Source organism: Thermobia domestica, chromosome 10 (genome assembly GCF_964235325.1).
Source record: "Thermobia domestica chromosome 10, izTheDome1.hap1.1, whole genome shotgun sequence".
Classification (NCBI taxonomy): domain Eukaryota; kingdom Metazoa; phylum Arthropoda; class Insecta; order Zygentoma; family Lepismatidae; genus Thermobia; species Thermobia domestica.
In genome coordinates, this window is record NC_137463.1 from 170,004,806 (window position 1) to 170,025,587 (window position 20,782).

The following is a 20,782-nucleotide window of genomic DNA, read 5'->3' on the forward strand; positions in this document are numbered from 1 at the left end:
TTTTTATTCAGTGTAGTCCAATATCGCACTCATACTTCATACGTCTCCTTTGTACGAGCCGCATTTGCTACAGGAACGGATGGGTGAAAATTTCCAATATGAAGAAGCACTGCCTTCAGACTTAGTTTAAAGCTGTCAATAAACAAGCGCCATTCGGTGGGATTATGTTAATGTCCCAAAGACTGAAATAAGACATCTACATCTATGCAACAAGCAATGCCTCCATTTTCAACAAAATAGTCCTCAAAATGACTTTGTCATTTTCTAAACAAACTTATTTTAACATTCTGAGCTGAGAGATTTCAACCTTGAAGCTTGGAGCACAACAATTCTGATTTTATTTTAGGAAGATTAAAGTATCGTATAAGATCGTCAAGCTCTTCTTGTGTGATCAAATGAGGTGACATTGACTGGGATGTAGATGGCTGAAAGTCTTCATCTTCCCTGTTGCTTGGAACGTCTGATGTGTCTTTTTTCTGAATCAATAGTGTAACGTTCTGGAGCTTTAGGTACTGGAAGATCTTTACTGTGAGGAACTGGTCGAATAGCTGATTTTATATTTTGGTACTGAATCTGATGTTTAAATTTAGAGGTAAAACCCTTTACATCTGTCAAGCAAAAGTAACAGTCAGTTGCATGATATATTTGTTCGCACCAAATCATAGGAACAGCAAATTTCACAGAACTATGTTTTCCTTGTAGCCAGTTTCTCAAATTCCTGGAACACATAGTGCAATATATGTGTAGGGCCCAAGACTCATAATTGTCTCCAACCCTACAGCCAAAGTACAGTTAATAAGCCTTTTTTAACTAAAGGCGTAAGTCTGCTTTATGAGTATTAGATTTAGTTTCATCACACACCTAGGACAATAAGTCAGATTTATTTTTACACGCAGGCACATTGCACTCCACTGCACGTAGCTAAACGTTTATTAAGCACTTTTTTGAAACGCAGGTGCACAGTATACACTACCAAAAATGATACAATACGGCAAATCTGACCACTCCTAATGAAACACCAGTCAGCAAATAATACAATCTAACCAAAAGTTACTCAAATGCTAGACCATACGGCAGCATAGTTTGGCAACATAAATCTGAACTCGCTTATCACTAGATCTTAATGGGCTACTACCTGAAATGAAGATAAAGAGTGAGGAGAAATATGAGAAACTAGTGTTTCCTCGTATAACATAGAAAAAGACTCCTACACAGTAGGAGAAAATTGGAGGGATGTGAAGATCCTCTCTTTAAGCAGCGTATTTCTTCTGTAAATAAAAAAAAATGTCGCTTGGATGATGTTTAAATGAGCGCATAGTGTAAGGTATGTTACAAATGCAACAATTTTTTTTTATCTTAAACACATTTCTGCCCTCCTCGGTGGTCTAATGGGTAGAGCGCGCGCCTTCGGTGCATGGGGTCTCGGGTTCGATTCCCAGTAGGAGAACATTGAATGACATAGTGGCTCAGATTCTACCTTAAACTATAGGCCCACTTCTCATATAATCTCGCTGCTGAAAAGGTACGCTAAATTTTTATAACCAAACCAAACATTAATCACAATTCATCACCACCCGTAAAAATACAATAATTCACAATACAAAATTTCAAACTTTTCAATTTTTCACCAAATTGGTACGTGATACATAAAAATAATTACAGATTTGACTTTCTCATGCAAAAATACATAAGAAAATCGTATTTTCATTTAAAGAACAAATTTCGTTTTACACAGTGTTATTTTATTTGAACGATTTAATTAGTTCTAGCAGATTTGACGATTAAAATTTTTCGAAACGTCAACCAGAATTAATGTAAAACAAAATAAACCATAGTAAAACATCAGACAATATTTTAATTTGTTTATGTATAGCTCTGTCAACACCACATAATATGAAATTAGAAATCTCTATCTTACCCATATTGTTTCTGTCATTTCTGTTGTGTTGTAATGACACTCCAACATAAGGCTATCCGTTTTTTTCATTCTGATTGGATGCATAAATAGTTTCGCTTTGTGGGTCTTGGAAACGTACCCATTGTCCTGAAACAAAATTGAATACGTATGTATAAACAGTAGTTCATACTCGGGTGCGATCTACATAATTCATTTATTAGTGAATACATAGAGCCATGATTACTGAGTTGATGTGACTGAAGTCTTCGATATTACTTTACATGGAAAAAAATATTGATACAATGACTTCTTTACATTTCCACAGGCTTGCCACATATATTGTACTATCCACTATATCAATAGCTATATCGTTATTCAAAGGATTGTGCCACAACAGGCCATTACAAACTCCTGTATGGATTGTAAATTTCCTGTATGGATTGAAACCACACAATTGCGGCAAACAACATAATATTGAAAGTAGAGACGTACTGGGAAATAGATACAGATACCCCATGTATTTACGGTATGAGAAGTTTTGCTTTAGCATTACAACATTGGTCAACAAGCAAACTCTAAAGTGAGTTACGATATGAATACAACCTCCTATGTATCTTACTGATTATCATATTTTCTCTTCATACTTTCTATTTTTCACTTCTTTGCATTAATTTACAGCTAAATTTTCTTTTTTATCTTTTTCTTTTTTTAAATAAAATTCAGTTCTATGGGAACGAAAATTCACGTAGGTACAATATATTTTATATTATTTTCATTTGGAAAATTTTATTGCTTTTGAAATGATAGATTATCAAACAATTCTATATAACCTATTTAGCACAATACTCCCGTATATTAAGCAGCAGTTTAATATTTCAATAATAAGTGTATATAAGACGAAGTAAGCTTTATAGTCATTGTTATGAATTTAATTGAGTAATAAAAACGCAACTTGCATTTCTTTACAACTTAATCAGCATTTGTGAACAGCTAATAAGCAAAATAACATTATAAACAATTTATCAGTCTAGTGGCCAACGCTTGTGACTTTGGTGCACGTGATTCCAAGTTAAATTCACGGTGAGAGAGCACTAAAAATTTAATTTCATAATCGTTCACTTTCATTACCTTAAAGGGCATAGTTGTCGGACAGTAAAATATATATATATTTCATATTTAAATTATCCGTATGTGGGGCATTCAGACCACAAGGGATTCAAGCCTAAGTTTCAAAGTTGTGAAAAAGAAAATGAAGTTTGTACTCTCCGTTCAAATACAAGGAAAAGTGAAAACCGTTTTTCTATATTATAAGATTTATTTACAATATCTGAGTATGAATATTTTAAGCACTGAAAGGAGTTTCAGATAGAGATCGTAAATACGAAATGTGTCCAAAATGACCAAAAAGTGGACTTGAATCCCTTGTGCGCTGAACATACGTAATTTTTTACTTGCTATAGATCATTTACACCTTCTGATAGTTGAACTTTGTTTCACTGTGAGTGAAAGTTTAGTTCTGAGTATTTCATAATTTATAGAGGGGGAAAAAAACCTCTAAGCGTTATTTGCGTAGCAAATAAAAGTAGAGTTGTCTGATTTTTTAGGGAAAAATAAGGAATATGTGGTATTCAGAATGTACAGTCATGTCCAAAATTATTGTCGCATGTCTATAAATATGTTATTCTAGGCATATAATTTGATAACCAATTCGCCTGGCATTTCTCATAATATTAGTACGTGTATAATCGGCAAAGACATGTATGTGGCAAATTTCATGTCAAAAGAGCAGTAAATAAAAACAATGAAACTAAAATAAAATTTTCTTCTCCATTTAGCAACATTTTATTTTACTCATTCTAATTTTAGTATTTATAATTCTTTTCCTATGAAATTTACCACAAATATATATTTTCCGATTATACACATAGTATCAATATTAAAAGTACCCTGCAAAATCATTATCAAATTATATTCTTACAAGAAGACAGTTATAGATATGCGACAATAATTTTGGACATGAGTGTACATATATGGTTTTACAAAGTAACGAATTATTTTAATTGGAAACTGGGTCAGTTTCAATAACAATAATTACAAAACATAAAAAAGTATATTATAATTCCCGGTGGGGGCTCATATGGTTTGGATCCCACGTTAAGCTGTAAGTCCTCGTCTTATATAGCCTTGGTGCTGAAAGAGACGCCAAACTCAAATCCAACCAAGCAAGTATATTACGCAAATCTTTGTTGCCTTTTAATTGTAATTTAATGAAGACTTTGCATCTCATAACACCTCCACATCCTTTTATTATGTGTTCAACAAATTCTTATATCAGAACGTATTGAAATTCATAACCATTTGGAGCTCTGGTTTTATTAGTTTTCAGTACCTTCTTTTCCTGACATTAGTACATCACGATCGATTGAAACTACGATATGATCGACACGGTGTTGACAGGTGTAAGCTAAGATGCCAAAAGCAAATTGTTCTTAAACATGAAGTTCGGGTAATGGCTAGATAGGAGATAAAAACTCAACCCGTTACATCTTCTCTCCGAATACTACTAAGTAACATCGTTGAGCTGCGTTGTTTGCAATGTGTAAGGAATTAATTCTTTTAATTATTTTTCTGTTTTCGTTCTAAATTATAAAAATATTTTAAAATGTCCAGGGATATCACTTCTTTTTATTTATTTAAAAAAGGAAGAAATTGTTTTATGAATGGAAAAACGTATAACATAAAACTTGCGAAAAGAAAAAAAGGCGTAAAACTTTCTAGGACATAAAATCTGGCCACTTTAGAGAAGAAGAAGCAAAATCTTGACATCTATTCAGTTTTCTTTGCACTTGGGCAATTTTTCCATCAAGTATATTTTCAACTGATGAAAGACGTTTGCATCAACCCCTCACCACACCATCTCTTTCATTAACAACAATATAGACATCACAACGAGGGAGCACTTTACATTCAAAAACACCTTGTATTCCTTGAACTCTTTTTCTATCAAGTTCTTGAGGGTAACGCATGAGATGTTTTGATAGTTCTTTCTCATAAATCTACTTCGTCAAATTTATCTTCTATGTGGTGCAACATGTAATAATTTGATCTGGGTCTGATTTAGTGAGCGAATAAAGGTTGACAGATTTCTATTGCTATAGAACAGAGAAGAAACTACAATGTATTCTAGCCAATATTAAGTATTCGAAATTAGCTGCTTAATTTCGCTACTACTGTGAAATCAATTTCAACATTTTGTTACTTTTGTTCCGTTATATATTTGAATATATTCTTATTTCTGATTTTGCAAGTATGTTTCTTCTAGTATTTTAAATTTGTATATTATAAGATTTTTGAAACTCCAATCCAACTTCTTCGTTGTTCTAATTATTATTCACCTTATAGATATTGGATCATTATATTTATTTATTATCGTAGAAAGACGAATTCTTTATATATTCCTCTCCATGACGTATGTATTTCATGTAATTTATTTAAATCACAACTACAGACACATTACAGTCTGTTACCAGCAGAGTAAAACAATGCGTAGGCAAAATGGAACATAGTATAAATTCAATAGTTTAATTGAATTTAATAATATCTATTTAATAATACATTTAATTTATTATTATTATTATTATTATATAATCTATTTCATAATAATATGTGTAGAACTGGATACTAAAGGTAAGGCATTCTATTCATTTATAAATTCAATAACTTGAACTTAAATTAGATTAGAATAGACTAGCTAGGATTATCAATTAAATAGAAATCCAAGGCTTCAGTTCAACAAGAACTAAAACCCAACATTTCGTACTCAAAAATGCCCCTCCATTTTCTGCTATAAGCAACCTAAGTAAAAGTTTAATGAGATAAACTGATGCATAATTATAATGATGACAAAATAATTTCCCTTTTATAGATCCAATATTGAATATTCAATCTTAAACAATTTCAGTAGCTCCTGGTACCTTCTTCAATAGAGCTGTTTAACTTACTGACAAAATCATTTCACTTGTCACAATGCCGTCTTGCACTTGAGTATCACAATGCCATTCATACGAATACCAGGCAAATTGTGAATGTTTCCAATCTTACATAGGAATTAAAAAAGAAACATAGAAACCAAACTATATTAGCGATGCACAAAATAATGAATCTGCGGCGGTGGGTTATCCAAGCACTCATCCAACTATAAGATTACGGAAGTCAAAAGATTACATAGATCTGTATTGTTCACACAAAGATTTTTTTCGATTTTTTTAGATTAAAAAATCATGGTTTAAATTTAGAAAAATTAAGACTCGACAAGCAGTGGGATTACGTACTCAATAACCATATTTTTTTATAGTGATATTGATATCTATTGATTTTCAAAAAACGTTACACAAAAGTTACACATAGTTAAAAATAAAATCCATTTCATTAATTATTAGATTTTCGTCATCGTGTGCTTCACACAACTAGGAAGGAAATTCAGGCGTTAGAATTACTTTTGTCAAGATTTGGTTATCTTCACGATTTTCAACAGATTCTAGCAACACAAAGGAAAGAAATCGATTTTCAGAAATTCAGTAACTGGAACATTTAAATATGTATATAGCAGCATATTCATTCAATCTGAAAACAAGTTTTAGTGTATTTATGATTTATTTGTATATAGTAACAATTCAAACCCTCTTCAATTAAGCAACGCAGTTTTAATTATTTAAGTATGATCCATGTAAAAGTGAAATCAGTCAACATGCCTTATTTTAGAAACTTTGTGCTACGTCGAAGTTTATCAAAAAAAAAAAAAAAAAAAAAAAAAAAAAAAGAAGTAGAAGAAGTTTGTTGCTATTGGTGTTGTTTCACAGCTTTTCATTGGAAAAATTGGGTGCACGGTGTCTCAGTGGTAGAGCGCTTACCTCTGGCGCGTTGGGTCTCTTATTCGATTCCTGGTCAAGTACGTTTGTAGTGGACAACGTTGTATCTGTGAGTTTTCTCGGGGTACTCCCGTTTCCACTAATTTTTCCATCATCATTCATTTGCCTTAATTACCCGCCTCCCTTATCCTAAAAGGCATGTGATGTGAGACGTTAAACTGAAAGATTTCATTTCATTTTCATTTCATTGAAAGAGTTGTTCAAGTGCAAAAAAACCTGATTATAAGGTTTTTGTCCTTATCATCCTGCAATTATGTTCACGCTCAAGTGCAAGTTGACATTGTTGAAAGTGATATTATTTGCCAGTCAGTTATCCAGCTCTATTGACGAAGGTAGAAGTTACAACCAAAAATATTAAAAAATAGCTTATTCAATATTGGACACAATACAAATACCAAACTTATTTCATCAGTAAGCTACTTATGACTCCCCTAAACCCATATTTTTCTACATATTATAGACGAAACTAAACTTACTACGTTACAAATAACATATCTATAATAGTTGCTTCTGCAGTAACAGTTTTGAAAACAATGTAAGTATCCTCTCTGTTTACCTGAATTAAAGGAAGCATTTCACGATGATATCGAAATCGGCGGAGTATAACTTTTGTTGCAGATTCTGATGTATGAGCCATAGCGGCAAAAATGTTGATACCAGATTCGCTGAACGTCTGAAAGAGAATATATTAATTATCCATTGTTTAATATAATATTTCGAGTGACATTCTTAAAAAAAATATCGAAATAGTTACATAGATACCTCGAAGTACATTCTCAAAATATTTGATTTACATTCTTAACGGTATTAAACATTTTTCCTACTTTGAAATTCGATTGTCTAAGGTGAATGTAAAGTGTATAAAATGTTAAAAAAAAAATCACACTACTTTTGATGTTATGTACTTGATTTCTCGAATCCATCTCTTACTTACTTTCACTTCAAAATCATTAGTATTATTTTAAATGTGTAATGTGTTTACAAGTTTGTTGTGCTGAAATATTGTACTATAAGTAGAATTTTATATTTACGGATGAAAACTGAAGACTACTAAACTTACGGATGAAGTAAGTTAAGCCAAATGTTTAAACACATAGTCTGAAGATGCTAAATAAGTTTAGTACAACGGGGTTCGGTGGCTGAGTGGTACAGCGTTTACCTGTGGTGCGTGTGGTCCGTGGTTCGATCCTCGGCCAAGTAAGTTTGTGATGGACAACATTGTGTCCGTAGGTTTCCTTGGGGTACTCCCGTTTCCTCCTACTTTCTCATTCCAACACATTTTCCATCATCATTCACTTGCTTTAATCATCGTCTCCCTTAGCCTAAAGGGCATAATCGTGGGACGTTAAACTGAAAGATTTCATTTCATTTTTTACGTTTAGTACAAGTTGTGATAGGAGTTACATTGAATGATAGATTCTTTGAAAATCAAATTTAAGCTCTGGCTGCTTTATTTATTAAATGATCTGTTGTATACCTTACAAGAGACATCCTCAATGCAATATTATTGTGATAAAAATGACATTTCCGTTATAGTGTATATTTTAGCAATATTTATTATAGTTAATATTTACAGCACAGTTTAACAGTATTAAAGATTACATAACTTTAAAAAAAATCTCCTACTATTTATTGTTTCAATCACCTGAAAATCCACATGCATTGTTCTAGACATTTTGCATGAATCTGATTTCATGTAACTTACAAGGAGAAGACACGCTTTCGTAAGTGAACTTCGGGGCCATTTTTTGCAACGGGGTAGTGCATATTTAAAGAGTTAATATTACAAACTGGGAGAACGCAATGGTCAAAAATAACCGAGAAAAACCGTCTTAAAGTTTTCTACTCGCCGCATATATCGTAAGACGCGCAAACTTGTCAAGTGACTGCGTGGCAGAGTGAGAAGAACCTGAGACTTAAACGCAATGGGTCCTGGGTCCGAATTCCGTTCGAGTCAAACTTCTATTTTCGTTTATTGCTTCAAGCAATAAAGTATCATTAAAGAAGAAGAAATGATTCTGAATAATAACGAAGAGATTCTGCTTAAAGAAGAAGAAATGAAAAGGAATAAGACAGAAAGACAATAAACTAATAAAAATATGGATAATTAAAGGCAGAATGTATCCAGGGAGAAAAAAGTAAACTTTTAATTGGACACGTGTGCACCTAAAAAGTGAAAGTGAAAACCACACAAGTGTTACTTTTTAATGAAGGGGCGGAGCCTAATTAAAAGTTGATCTCCAGAGAGTATATAAGAGGTGACCAACTCCCAAACAGCCAGAAGGAGTGGAAGTCTGATGAAGACACAGTTATTGTGTAGAAACTTTTACGTGATTGTGTTTTGTTACATATTATCACATACCGTTGCTCAGTGTATTATTGCGTTGATTACATGTATGCCATTAATGTATCATCTTTCAGAAACTGTTCGTTTTCTTGTTATCAACAGGGAATAGTTGAATAACGTTTTAAATATTGAACACGTTCTTTCTATGAATGTTATCTTAGTGGCAAATATTTCGTTTCCTTTTAATAACATAGATACCGTCAGTTATCGTTCATATGTTAATATATTCTTAAATTTGACTTAACGCCAATATAAAATTTACAATTTAGCCAAAGTTTGCATCACTCATTAGAAGCACTAAATTTGTTTTACTTGTCTTTAAAAGTTTATTAGTTATTCGTTTTAAAGATTGTTAGGTTGACAATATTTATTCGTATGTAATAAACGTTACTGAAACAGGCGATAAGATTTCCCTCTAACACGACCAAATGCTCTAACATGTTATTATGTAAATTTAATTTTACGTTGCGTGAGCTGAATAAAAGGAACGTGATATGTAATTTATAATTTCAGGTATTGATTCTAGAGGATAATTAAAATATTTTTCCTGTTTTTCTTATTTGTAATATGTTATTAACGTATGAAGAAGTACAGCAATTATTTTACCGCTATTAACTTCTTATTCACCTATTTCTGCTTCACTATGCTTTGTTCTCAAAGGTTTTTGTTCTGTTATCCTATTTCTTGAATTGAATAGGGTGTCCGAAAAGTCGCGCAATCCTAATTTCGAAGCATGAGAACTTTTGAATTATAAGTGCAGATGAAATGAAACTGCTACCTATGGAAGGCCAGTCTGTATAGATATTTTTGAGATGTAAAACATGAGTTACGGGCATGATATGCGTCCTCACGAACGCCGGAAACAAACAAAGGTAACCTTTTTTTTTCGAAATCGTGAACTAAAAGCAGTTGTGTCTTTATTTGTGAACAAGTGGGAATGTTAATAGGTAGGCTGGATAGGACAAAAATGTCTGGGACACATTGGTACCAGACACAGACTTCCCACGGCCGTGATGATGATTGTCGTAAAAAAAAATGTTATCCGTGTAATATTGGAACACTGATGGTACCAGACGGTGTCAACACATGGGGATGGCCACCAACTATTCTACAGATAGGCAGTCACAAACAAACAAGAAACTTTCAACTTATTAAAGAAAATTAAGAATCTATCTATCCCTGGCTATGACTTTCTGAATAGTTTGCTAGTTTCTTGTTTGTTTTTAACCACTTATATGTATGATAGTTGGTGGCCAGCCATATCTATTGACACCGTCTGGTATTATTAGTGTTGCTATATTGCACTGTAACATTGGAAAACAGGTGTGTTTTTACGACACACCATTATAGCCATCACAACCGTGGAATGTCTGTACTTGGTGTCAATGTGCCGTTCTTGTTTCAGAAAGATACATTCCTATCCAAGCTCCATCAACATTACCATTTGTCCACAAACGATGCCACAATTGCCTTCAATTTGCGATTTCTCACGTTTCGTAAAACAAAGTTTCATCATCTTCGCATGTTTCTAGCAGTCGTGAGGATGAATGTCGAACCCCTTCCCTTGTATATATATCTCAAAAATATCTACAAAGATGGATCTTCTCTGGGTGGCAGTTTCATTTCATTCGCTTTTGTAGTTCAAAAGTTCTGATGCTTCAAAATTCGGACTGTGTGACTTTCTGGACATGGTTCATATATATATGGACGGTAGTATCTTCGTAATTTGCTCGAAAAAATAAAAGGGCAGTAGATCTATTTTAATAGAATTTCTGGTACTTTAGGAGACATTCATATCTTCTTATTGTATCATTATTATTATTATTATTTGCTTAACTATGTGATACAGTTTTTCTTAAATAATTAACAATGAAGAAGCATACATAATACCGAGAATTGTGCGTAGATTAATGGGGCTGCGGTGGTTCAGTGGTAGAGCGTTCACCTCTGGTGCATAGGGCCCTTGGATCGATCCGAGCTCGCACCAAGTGAACTTTGTGGTGGACAAATACGATGTGCGTGGGTTTTCTCGGAGTTCTCCCGTTTTTCCTTCCACTTTCTTCATTCCACCATTTCATTCATTTCTCATTATCACCGTCTCCTTTAGCCTAGCTGGCATAACCGTGGGACAGAAAACTTAAAGATTTCATTTCATTTTGTATGTGGATCAATGAATTAAAGGGCATTTGTCCATCAATATTCTATATATTAGCTGATAGAAAGGAAAACGTGTGAGTTTAATATAATATGTACAGTTTATCGTTACCATAGAATTTGCTTGAAATGCATTCAGGAGCTATAATAAAGTGTACATTAATACGACCATGCGAATATAAGGAATTTCTAATCTAATTTTGAGAGCCCATAGTACCATGAGCAATAGAGTTTCATCAATTCGAAATACCTTATTATTTCTAAAGCTCTTAGTTGTAGTAGTTTTACTGCCAGCCAAATGCTAAAATTGATATAGTTTCTGTGTGTTGACGAAGTTCCAGTAATTATGACGAAATATCTTGTTAAGCAAATGTACGAGTATATAGTAACATAAAACAATGAACTACCGAAGGGAGGGTTATAGTCACCAGGAGCGGATTAAGGGCGGAGCCAATGAAGCCCCGGCTCCAGGGACCCCCAAAATACCATCTCTTTAATATAAAAATATAGCAATCAGCTTATTATATTGTAGGCTTCAGACCCATGCTAATTTTTATTTTCCGCTCGCGGTATCGCTAGAGTTAAGTCTTCTGCCATCAGCGTCTTCAGGATACTTATTTTGTGAGGGAGTGAGCTATTTTGGGCCTCTATTACAAATCAAATTATGAGCTTGTGGTGGTAATTCCTTTGAAATATCTCTGTCATTACTTAGATCCAAACCTTTTTAACAATAAAAGCGTTCCTATTCAAATCAATTTAGGCTCTCTGAGATACAGCATAGTTCTCGGTGGTTCGATAAGCCTATGAGACTGTGGAAGGCAGCAAAGAAAATTTATGCGCTGGAATTATTCGTAACATGGGGCCCTCTTGAAATAGTCGGCTCCAGGGTCTCAAAAGACTTAATCCGCCCCCGATAGTCACAAGATATTTTATATTATTCCAAATGATAACTAATTACTCTAATATTTGATTGGTGCTGGACTTCTAAAAGCATACATCTTATGGATAAAATTTATAAGAAAGAAGCGTAGGAAAGAGAGTTTTGAATACTAGATATTGAGTATATATGGCTTTGTTTTTTCTTTTGTTTTTCTTCAGTCCTTCCCTCTCCCTCTCTCTCTTTTTTAACAACGAATGAGTTGAATTGAGTGAAGTTTTATTCATTTCATTGGAATTCTCTTTTCAGTACTGAGGCTATAGGGGATAGGTATCTACAGCATCTACAGCATGTGAAATCCGAGCCATATATGCTTCCTTCTTAAATCAAACTCTCCAGCTAACTACATATACACAGGGAAGCTCTAACGAATATTTTTTTTATTAACATGATGAAAGACGTGAAGTAGCTCTTCAATGACGACGATCTGTAGTAGAAAATGAAGCAGACAATTTGGGTACTCAGAGCGTAAGGAAATGAAATCATATTAACGATGCTGTGAGAAAAATAGGCTTAAAGTTTGTATGGAATAGGCTACTTAATTATAGGAAAATCTTACACAGTTTTACGTTATAAAAGCCTATTTGCAATATCTGGATACGAATCTTTTAAGCTCTGAAAAGAGCTTACATAGTATTTTTAAAAATGAAACGTCCAAAATTACGAAAAATGGACTTAATTCCCTTGTGCACCGAATACCCCCAATTCCAGACTGCAAGGATAACAAGAAAACTCACTGGAGGTTGATTCGTGGGTTAGCAAATAACAGAAGGCTTACACCTTAAGAAAAGCATCTGCGATATAGTTCTATTTCGAAGTCCTATCTTCGGACAAAGTTTCTGCATTGAATTTTCTATTGTAAAAGGATCAATTGCAAAACTATCAGTCCTATTATTTTTCACATTTCCTGGTAAACTTTTCATTCATTAAACATCAATTAATCACTGTGACTCATTTTCGAGAGCCCGTTTTAGCAATCTAAGCCTGTGGAAATCCATTGGCGATGCAGTGAGTACTTTTTACCGATATATTAGGGTGTGGAATAAACTCAATGCCAGTGTCATGAGCCATATATTTCATGCAGGGGACAGCAAGGTAGGATGGGATGTATGACTTGCACCCTTCCTGTGATAGATAACCTTATTAGCATTTTTATCGTAGAAGGATTAAATATCGATGAGTTATAAATGTTCTAAAATGTTGTCCTAATAGTAAGCTGAATTTATTTTGGCATTATCCCTGTGACTGGATAGTTTGCTACTGTAGATTTAACAAGGTTACTATCATGAACCTACGTGGAGAATCTTCTTTGCATTCTCCTATCCAATCATTTCTATGTTTCTGACCCTGGAGCGGATAGTAAATAGCCATGAGTTTGTCACAGATCGAAAGATAGATCAGACCATATCAGGTATTACCGCAACTTTTCATCCTTTACCCAACAAGTAGCACTGGTAAGGACGTCTACAGCAGTAATAAACAGTCCGCAGCAAAAATCCTGCAACATAAGCATGTAAGTTTATTGTGAAACTACGCCTAACAGCACAGATAAACATAACGTCTAAGTGGCACGAATCACGCCAGGAGAAACCTCGATGTCCTCCCCTGCCATTTATTTTGAAACAAAAGACCTCGTCATTTCACAAGAAACTTACGTACTCGTACTGCAGGTTTTTGGCTGCGGACTGTACCGTACTTTTCCAATAAGTGATGAACTTTATGAGTTTATTGTTAATTTTGACACCTTCACAAGATTTGCAAACGTCTTGTGTCTTGATGGGTTCGGGTGGTTGCATAGCTGGGTAAATTCTTAACTTTGCGTACAACAACAGCTAAACGCCTTGGAGTTTATTGCTTTTATGTTCCTTTTGAATTTCCAACTTCTTCTGAGAGGTCCTTTTTTATTGCATTTTAATACATTGTTAATTTATTTATTTATTTATTTATTGTAAAAACAACACAACAGGCGTCCTGCCCATTTACAGTGTTTGTTTACATATATGGTAAAATATCATTATTTTTACAGAAGAAAACATACAGAAATTTTTATTGTTTCATTAATTAACTCAGCTCATCATACTACAAATTGTGTTCCTAAACATTTTTTCAGACATATTGAATATGTCTATCATTTCACACTTTTCTTCAATATTATTGTAGTGAGAGCTCATTCTCCATAAAGGGGATTTATACAGGATGTCAGTGCGTGCTTTCTTACAGTACATGGTACTACTATTGCTTAACCTCGTTCTAGACGTCGGAACATGCAGAAATATATTAGAACTTAGTTCTATGCAATCAGCAGAATCGTAAATGCTATCGTAAATGCGTAATAAATTAATCTTATCGTAAATGCTAAATCCTTCCACTCTATTGATTTTTAATTGTCTATGGGGATATCCAATGTTAGAAAGAGCACAAATATATTTCTTTGTAAAAGACGTAATTTTCGACGGCATGCTTCCACGAATTTGGCTAGTGAACTGATTACTATGTTCCTAAATCCTGTAAGGTTCTGTGGAACAACATCCTTAAGCAAGTGTCGATACCATCATAACAACTAACTGACCTACCACGCAATGGCAAATATTGTTACATCAGCTTTAAATTTTGTAACAGGAAAAGAATACAAACACTTTTAAATGTAGTAAAAACGGAAGCATATTGAGATCTTTAACGGAGGCTCAGTAAGATTTCATGTTTTACAATTTATTTGATGATGTTATCGTAAAGTTATGATTGTCCATTTCGTCAACTAAGGAAATACGAAGAAGTCACGATACGTTTATACGGGGATCTTGACCTTTGGTAATATCAACAAGGAAATCTGATTTTTCACGGTTAATGAATATGTAAATCAGCAGACAACCTTTAACATGGAAGTACTGTTGTGTATGTGTGTATGTCTAAAGTGAGTATTTCCTAGACTTATGTTACTTTTCTTCCTTATATTCTGAAACCATTTTCATTGCAGCACCTGTTATCTATACAGCGAAGTCCATATTAACAAGAAAGTAATAACTTAGATAAGATTAGAGGAATAAAGGTAGCTTGATTATGCACTAAAGGCAAGAAACGCAATGTTAATTATGAATACACCTATGAATTAGAAGCATTACTCAGGAGGCTATTGATTTTGAGTTGATACGTGGATTTTTAAGTAACCAGTACTTACTTTTCTGAAAAGTCGTGGTGTATAAAAACTTTAGTCCAACGCGGCCCCAACATGGATTTTCCCGAAGGCTTTCCTAAATGAATTTCTTCACGAAATCCTGATAAACCACTTTTTGCTTATATAAACAGAAGATACTCCGTTTCATTGATATTGTTATTTAAAACTTGTAGTCAGTGAAACTAATTTTCAAAAGTCACCCTTAAATTACTCATCATATGATCGAAAATTAGGTAAAAAAAAAAAAAACTTTCTTATATTCGAAAACGATAAATCCATCGTATTCTGTTAGGTAAGATCATGAATCTTTTATAAAATGAGACTTGAGATGTTGCGTCGAAACGAGTGTTTCAAAGTAGAGACCTAGCAAAATTTCTTAGTCGCGATTAAGAACAGAAGCTTCATCCAATTTTAATGAAAACTGTTAGTCAGAATTTTCTGATTCACCCCTCATTTTACTACCAATATTTATCCCCTTTCTGCAACTCCTTACACGACCACATTTATTAAATTCGTTCAATAAACGTTTATTCTGCTAAATGTAAAGCACACAGATTCCAAAAGGACCACGGTGGCTCAGTGATAGAGCGTTCACCTCTGGTGTATGGGGTCCTTAGTTCGATTGCAAGTTGTGCCAAGTAAGCTTTATGGTGTACAAACACCGTGTGCGTGGGTGTTCCCGGGGTTCTTCCGTTTTCTCCCGCTTTCTTCATTCCACCATTTAATTCATTGCTCATCATCACCGTTTCCTTTATGATGTCGTTTCCTTTCTCATCATCACCTGCTACCTCAAGTAAGTCTAAAGAAGTGTCTTTCGGCCAGCAGGGCCGGATTAAGGGGGGCTTAGGGGAGCCGTAGTCCAAGGCCTCCAGGTTGAGGGGGCCTCCACTCTGATCAAAATCTCAGCTGGCTGTCTAAAAAAATCAAACAAGATACAGTACAATCATCATCATAAGATCAAATATGCCCCCCCCCCCAAATATATATATATATATATATATATATATATATATATATATATATATATATATATATATATATATATATATATATATATATATATGAAACATATTCCCTTAAGTTTCCTACTGTACTTTCACAGAAGTGTATTAGACGAAGTGATGGGTCTCCAGCAGGGGCCACAAATTTTTTCTAGCTCCGGGCCTCCAGATGGGTTAATCCAGTCCTGTCGGCCAGTTTCAACTCACTGTGTTACCCACTGTGTTAACACAGTGAATTATGGCGTACAAATTTGAAAGAGTCATACGATATCAAATTTTATGTCGTTACTTCTTGTGATCTGATTTGATTTTTAGTGTAGTTCTACAGTACGTTCTGAAGATATACTCACTACGTGTTGCAGATATAATATTTTATTGTAATTCTTTGTTTAAAATACTGGGATTGTCTTGGAATCGGAGATGTCTTGGATTCAGAAACATATGGTAATAGTGTCATATTGTGTGAAGCAAAAAGCCCCCATACAGGAAATGTTGTGCATTCATATACATTGATTGAAAAGACACACCTAATCAGTGATGAAAATTTTCCGATTCATGAAAACATATTCCACTTATTCCTACATCGTTCTTTAGCCGTGATGAGAGGTGGAAACTTTTCTTCTATATTTTACCGGAAAATTTTCCGTTCAAAACAAATATTAGTAATCAAGTAACAATTCCTCAGTGATCATAAAATTGATTGAATTCATGTATAGAAATGTTAAAAAGTGAAAGATCGTTTAAAGAATCTGAAAATTTTAATGGCTCAGATAATTTTTAGTACTATGTAGAAACAAGTGAAACAATTTTTCATGAATCGAAAAATTGTCTGTTCTGTATGGAAAAATCGAAAAACGTTTTGAGTCGGAAAATTTTCATCATTTTTAAACAAAAAGTAAAACAACTTTTTGCAAATCGGAAAGGTTTATTGCTCTGTAGAAACAAGTGAAAGGAATTTTCATAGATTGGAAAATTTTCATTGCGAAGTAGAAACGAGTGGAAAAATTTTTCATAAGCCGGAAAATTTTGGATATTATGTATAGTGATGTTAGGTGGAAAATTTTCCACTATATTTATTCCTATAAAATTCAATTCCTGTAGAGGAAAGTTAGACAGCAACAAATTATAATTTTCCAATTAGCTTTCGGGAACCGAAAAATTTTCTAATATTTCAAGTTGGGAAGTAAAAATTTGCATAGTGTTTCTCTCTCTCTCTCTCTCTCTGTGTGTGTGTGTGTGTGTGTGTGTGGAAAGTGCAGAAAACATACATGGAGTTCGTAGAGAACAAATATCCCATTCCAATATTTAAAATGTAACAAGAAATCGAAAACAAACATTTCTGAATTTATCAAATATTTCAAAACCAGGAAATTCCACTTTTTCTTCACATGTAAACCTGCCTATATAATGAAATAACTACATAAAAGTTCCTTACGAAGATTATTTTTGTAACAGAAAATAAGAAGAAATGCTTTGATTTTATTGTGTTTAACGTCGTAATTCATAATTTCAATATTGGAATTTTGTATAATTAACAACTTAGAGCAGATATTTTTATTGGAAAGCTACCATTATTGTCTAAAAATGTATTAGAAATAATACCAATTCGATAGAACGAGTACATATATATATATATATATATATATATATATATATATATATATATATATATATATAATTTTGTAAATTAAAATGAAATTTCTTGTTGCTTTTGGAACGCAAGCTAACAGTGCAGCTTTTTACGTTTCTTTTATTATTTTATTGAAAGAACAACTACACAAATCAGCTTCCTTATTAGTTATATTTCACTTTCTCTTCTGAATGAATACATGAATATATATATATATATATATTGTTAGAAAATGGTCATTGTTTGTTTTCATGATTTACTTAAGTCCGAGTTTTGGGAAGTCAAAAATTTACAGTGGGCACTTTATATTATCTCTACTAATTTATAAATGTTGCATTTTGTAAATCTAGAAAAGTAGTAAAGCTATGAGAAAACTTCGTCTTACGCGATTAAACTGACGAAATATAATTTTGTGAGATCAAAGGTGGATTATGTGGGAAGAACGCATTGAAGTTTTTGAAACCTTTCTGAAGAAATGAAGAATAGTTAGATTTTCACTTCATGAAACTTTTTTAGACAATATTTATTACCAATAAATTTTACGGCTAAAAAACGATATAAGAATAAGTAGAGAATACTTTTATGAATCGGAAAATATTCATCACTTTTAATAAATTTAAAATTTAAATAATAGAATGGGATATTTGTACTCTACGAACTCGATTATGTTTCCTGTACTTTACACACACAGAGAGATAGATAGAGAGAGTTGAATTGAGTTGATTTTGAGTTTAACGTCCCTTTCAGCAGCGAGGCTATATGAAGCATTACCTACTGATTAACGTGGAATCCGAACCACATGAGGTCCCGCCGAGAATCGAAGCCAGGTCTCCCATGCCAAAGGTGCGTATGCTAACCGCTTAGCAACGAAGGAACTCGCAGAGAGAGAGAGAGAGAAACTCTATGTAAATTTTTACTTATACCAACTTTAAATATTAGAAAATTTTCCGGTTCCCGAAGCTAATTGGAAAATTTTGCTCACTAACTTTCCTCTACAGGAATTCAACTTTGTAGCTCAATGTGCAGTTAAAAATAGTGAAGAGTTTTCCACCTAATATCACTATACATAATATCCAAAATTGTCCAGCTTACGAAAAGTTTTTTTTCTGCTTGTTTCTACATCGCAATGAAAATTTTCCGATCTATGAAAATTCCTTTCACTTGTTTCCACAGAGCAATAATACTTTTCGATTTACTTTTTGCTTCAAAATTATGAAAATTTTCCGACACATAAAGTTTTTCAATTTTTCCATGCAGGACAGACAATTATTCGATTCATGAAAAATTGTTTCACTTTTTCTAAATAATACTGAAAATTGTCTAAGCCATGAAAATTTTCAGACTCTTTAAAAAATCCTTCACTTTTTAACATGTCTAAACATGAATTTAATCAATTTTATGGTCACTGAGGAATGGTTACTTGATTTCTGATATTTTTTAGAACGGAAAATTTTCCGGAAAAATATAGCAGAAAATTTTCCGAAATAGAAAATTTTCCGCAGAAAATTTTCCACCTCACATCACTACACGTAATACATCTCAGCATATAATGTGTAGTATAGTTTAGAATCCTACCGTACTTTCACTTGTAAAACAAAATTCACTTGTTTTATAGAGAAAATAAGTCAAGGAAACTGAAACAGTAAAACCAGTAAATTTTACGAGTTATGAAATGAGAGCTCATAACTAGGAAAAGCAACATTCATTATGACTCACTCAGAGCGATGAAGTGAGCCAAACAGTACTTATTTTCGAGCAGGGAAAGCGACGAGATGGGAAGCGATGTAGTGGGCATAAATCAAAATTTCAAATTTCTAGATGGAATAGTTCCGGAAATCTTATGGAGAGCAAGAAAACACTTATAAGTCTTCCCTCTCTAAGGTGTTGAATTTCGAAATATACCATCTTATCCATATTTATTCAAGGAAAGTATTTGTACAAGATCTCGAATTCTTTCGTCCAACGGGTATGCAGACTGTAAATACTCGCCATGTAGTTTTCGTAATTTTTTATAATACTTGTACGAAGAAAAAACTGACACATTGACAATGTATTCTAATTATTGACATCGGCATTATGATTCTTGTAATTGCTAAGTACATGTTTATGAATTGATGGACATATGGTTCGATTATTGTCATTAGTCTGCATGGAAATAAAATACACTGTACAGACCGTTTCTGCGCCTGCGACTTATTTAGGAGTATACAGGAACCTGCAAAATATGACAGTTTTTTGTTATTTATTATCATACACATACACTTGAATAAATACCGTCCGTCATAATCCCTATGTTGTATAAGGACATCAAGACCCAATATAACTTTACGCTTTTGTAAGTAAGAGAAAATAACAGAAGAAACAAATATAAGCCTACGAATAGTATAAATTGATTGATTGATCTCCGTCATGATGAACAACGCAATACAGCAATAATAACACAAATTGAAACGTTTGCCAATCCTATACTCCTTTCAGTTAATTTGTGCCATTTTTCATTAAAATAGAAACTTTTAAAAACGTATTTAAAAAGCGTAATTATAGGATTGCATTAGCAGCTTATGTGAGAAGGGTAACTGGGATTGCTCAAATGTTTAGGAAAGAAGGGATCCATTTAGTCTTGTTTTGCTGTGTGAACTCTGTAATAATACATTTTAAATTAATTCTCCTAGCGCCTGTTGCTTCTCACTAGGGATCAGAAAACACGCAAAGTACT

At 33.3% G+C, this 20,782-nt stretch overlaps 1 protein-coding gene across 1 annotated transcript in view; it reads right to left on the reverse strand.

Moving 5' to 3' along the window:
• Window positions 1-20,782, reverse strand: part of LOC145662838 (uncharacterized) — a gene marked incomplete in the record, with an annotated part of 50,178 nt that overhangs the window by 28,372 nt on the left and 1,024 nt on the right. The window contains 2 exon segments of the mRNA XM_081728754.1: window positions 1,919-2,044; window positions 7,382-7,498. Of these exon segments, the coding sequence (XP_081584880.1) occupies window positions 1,919-2,044; window positions 7,382-7,498 (243 nt within the window).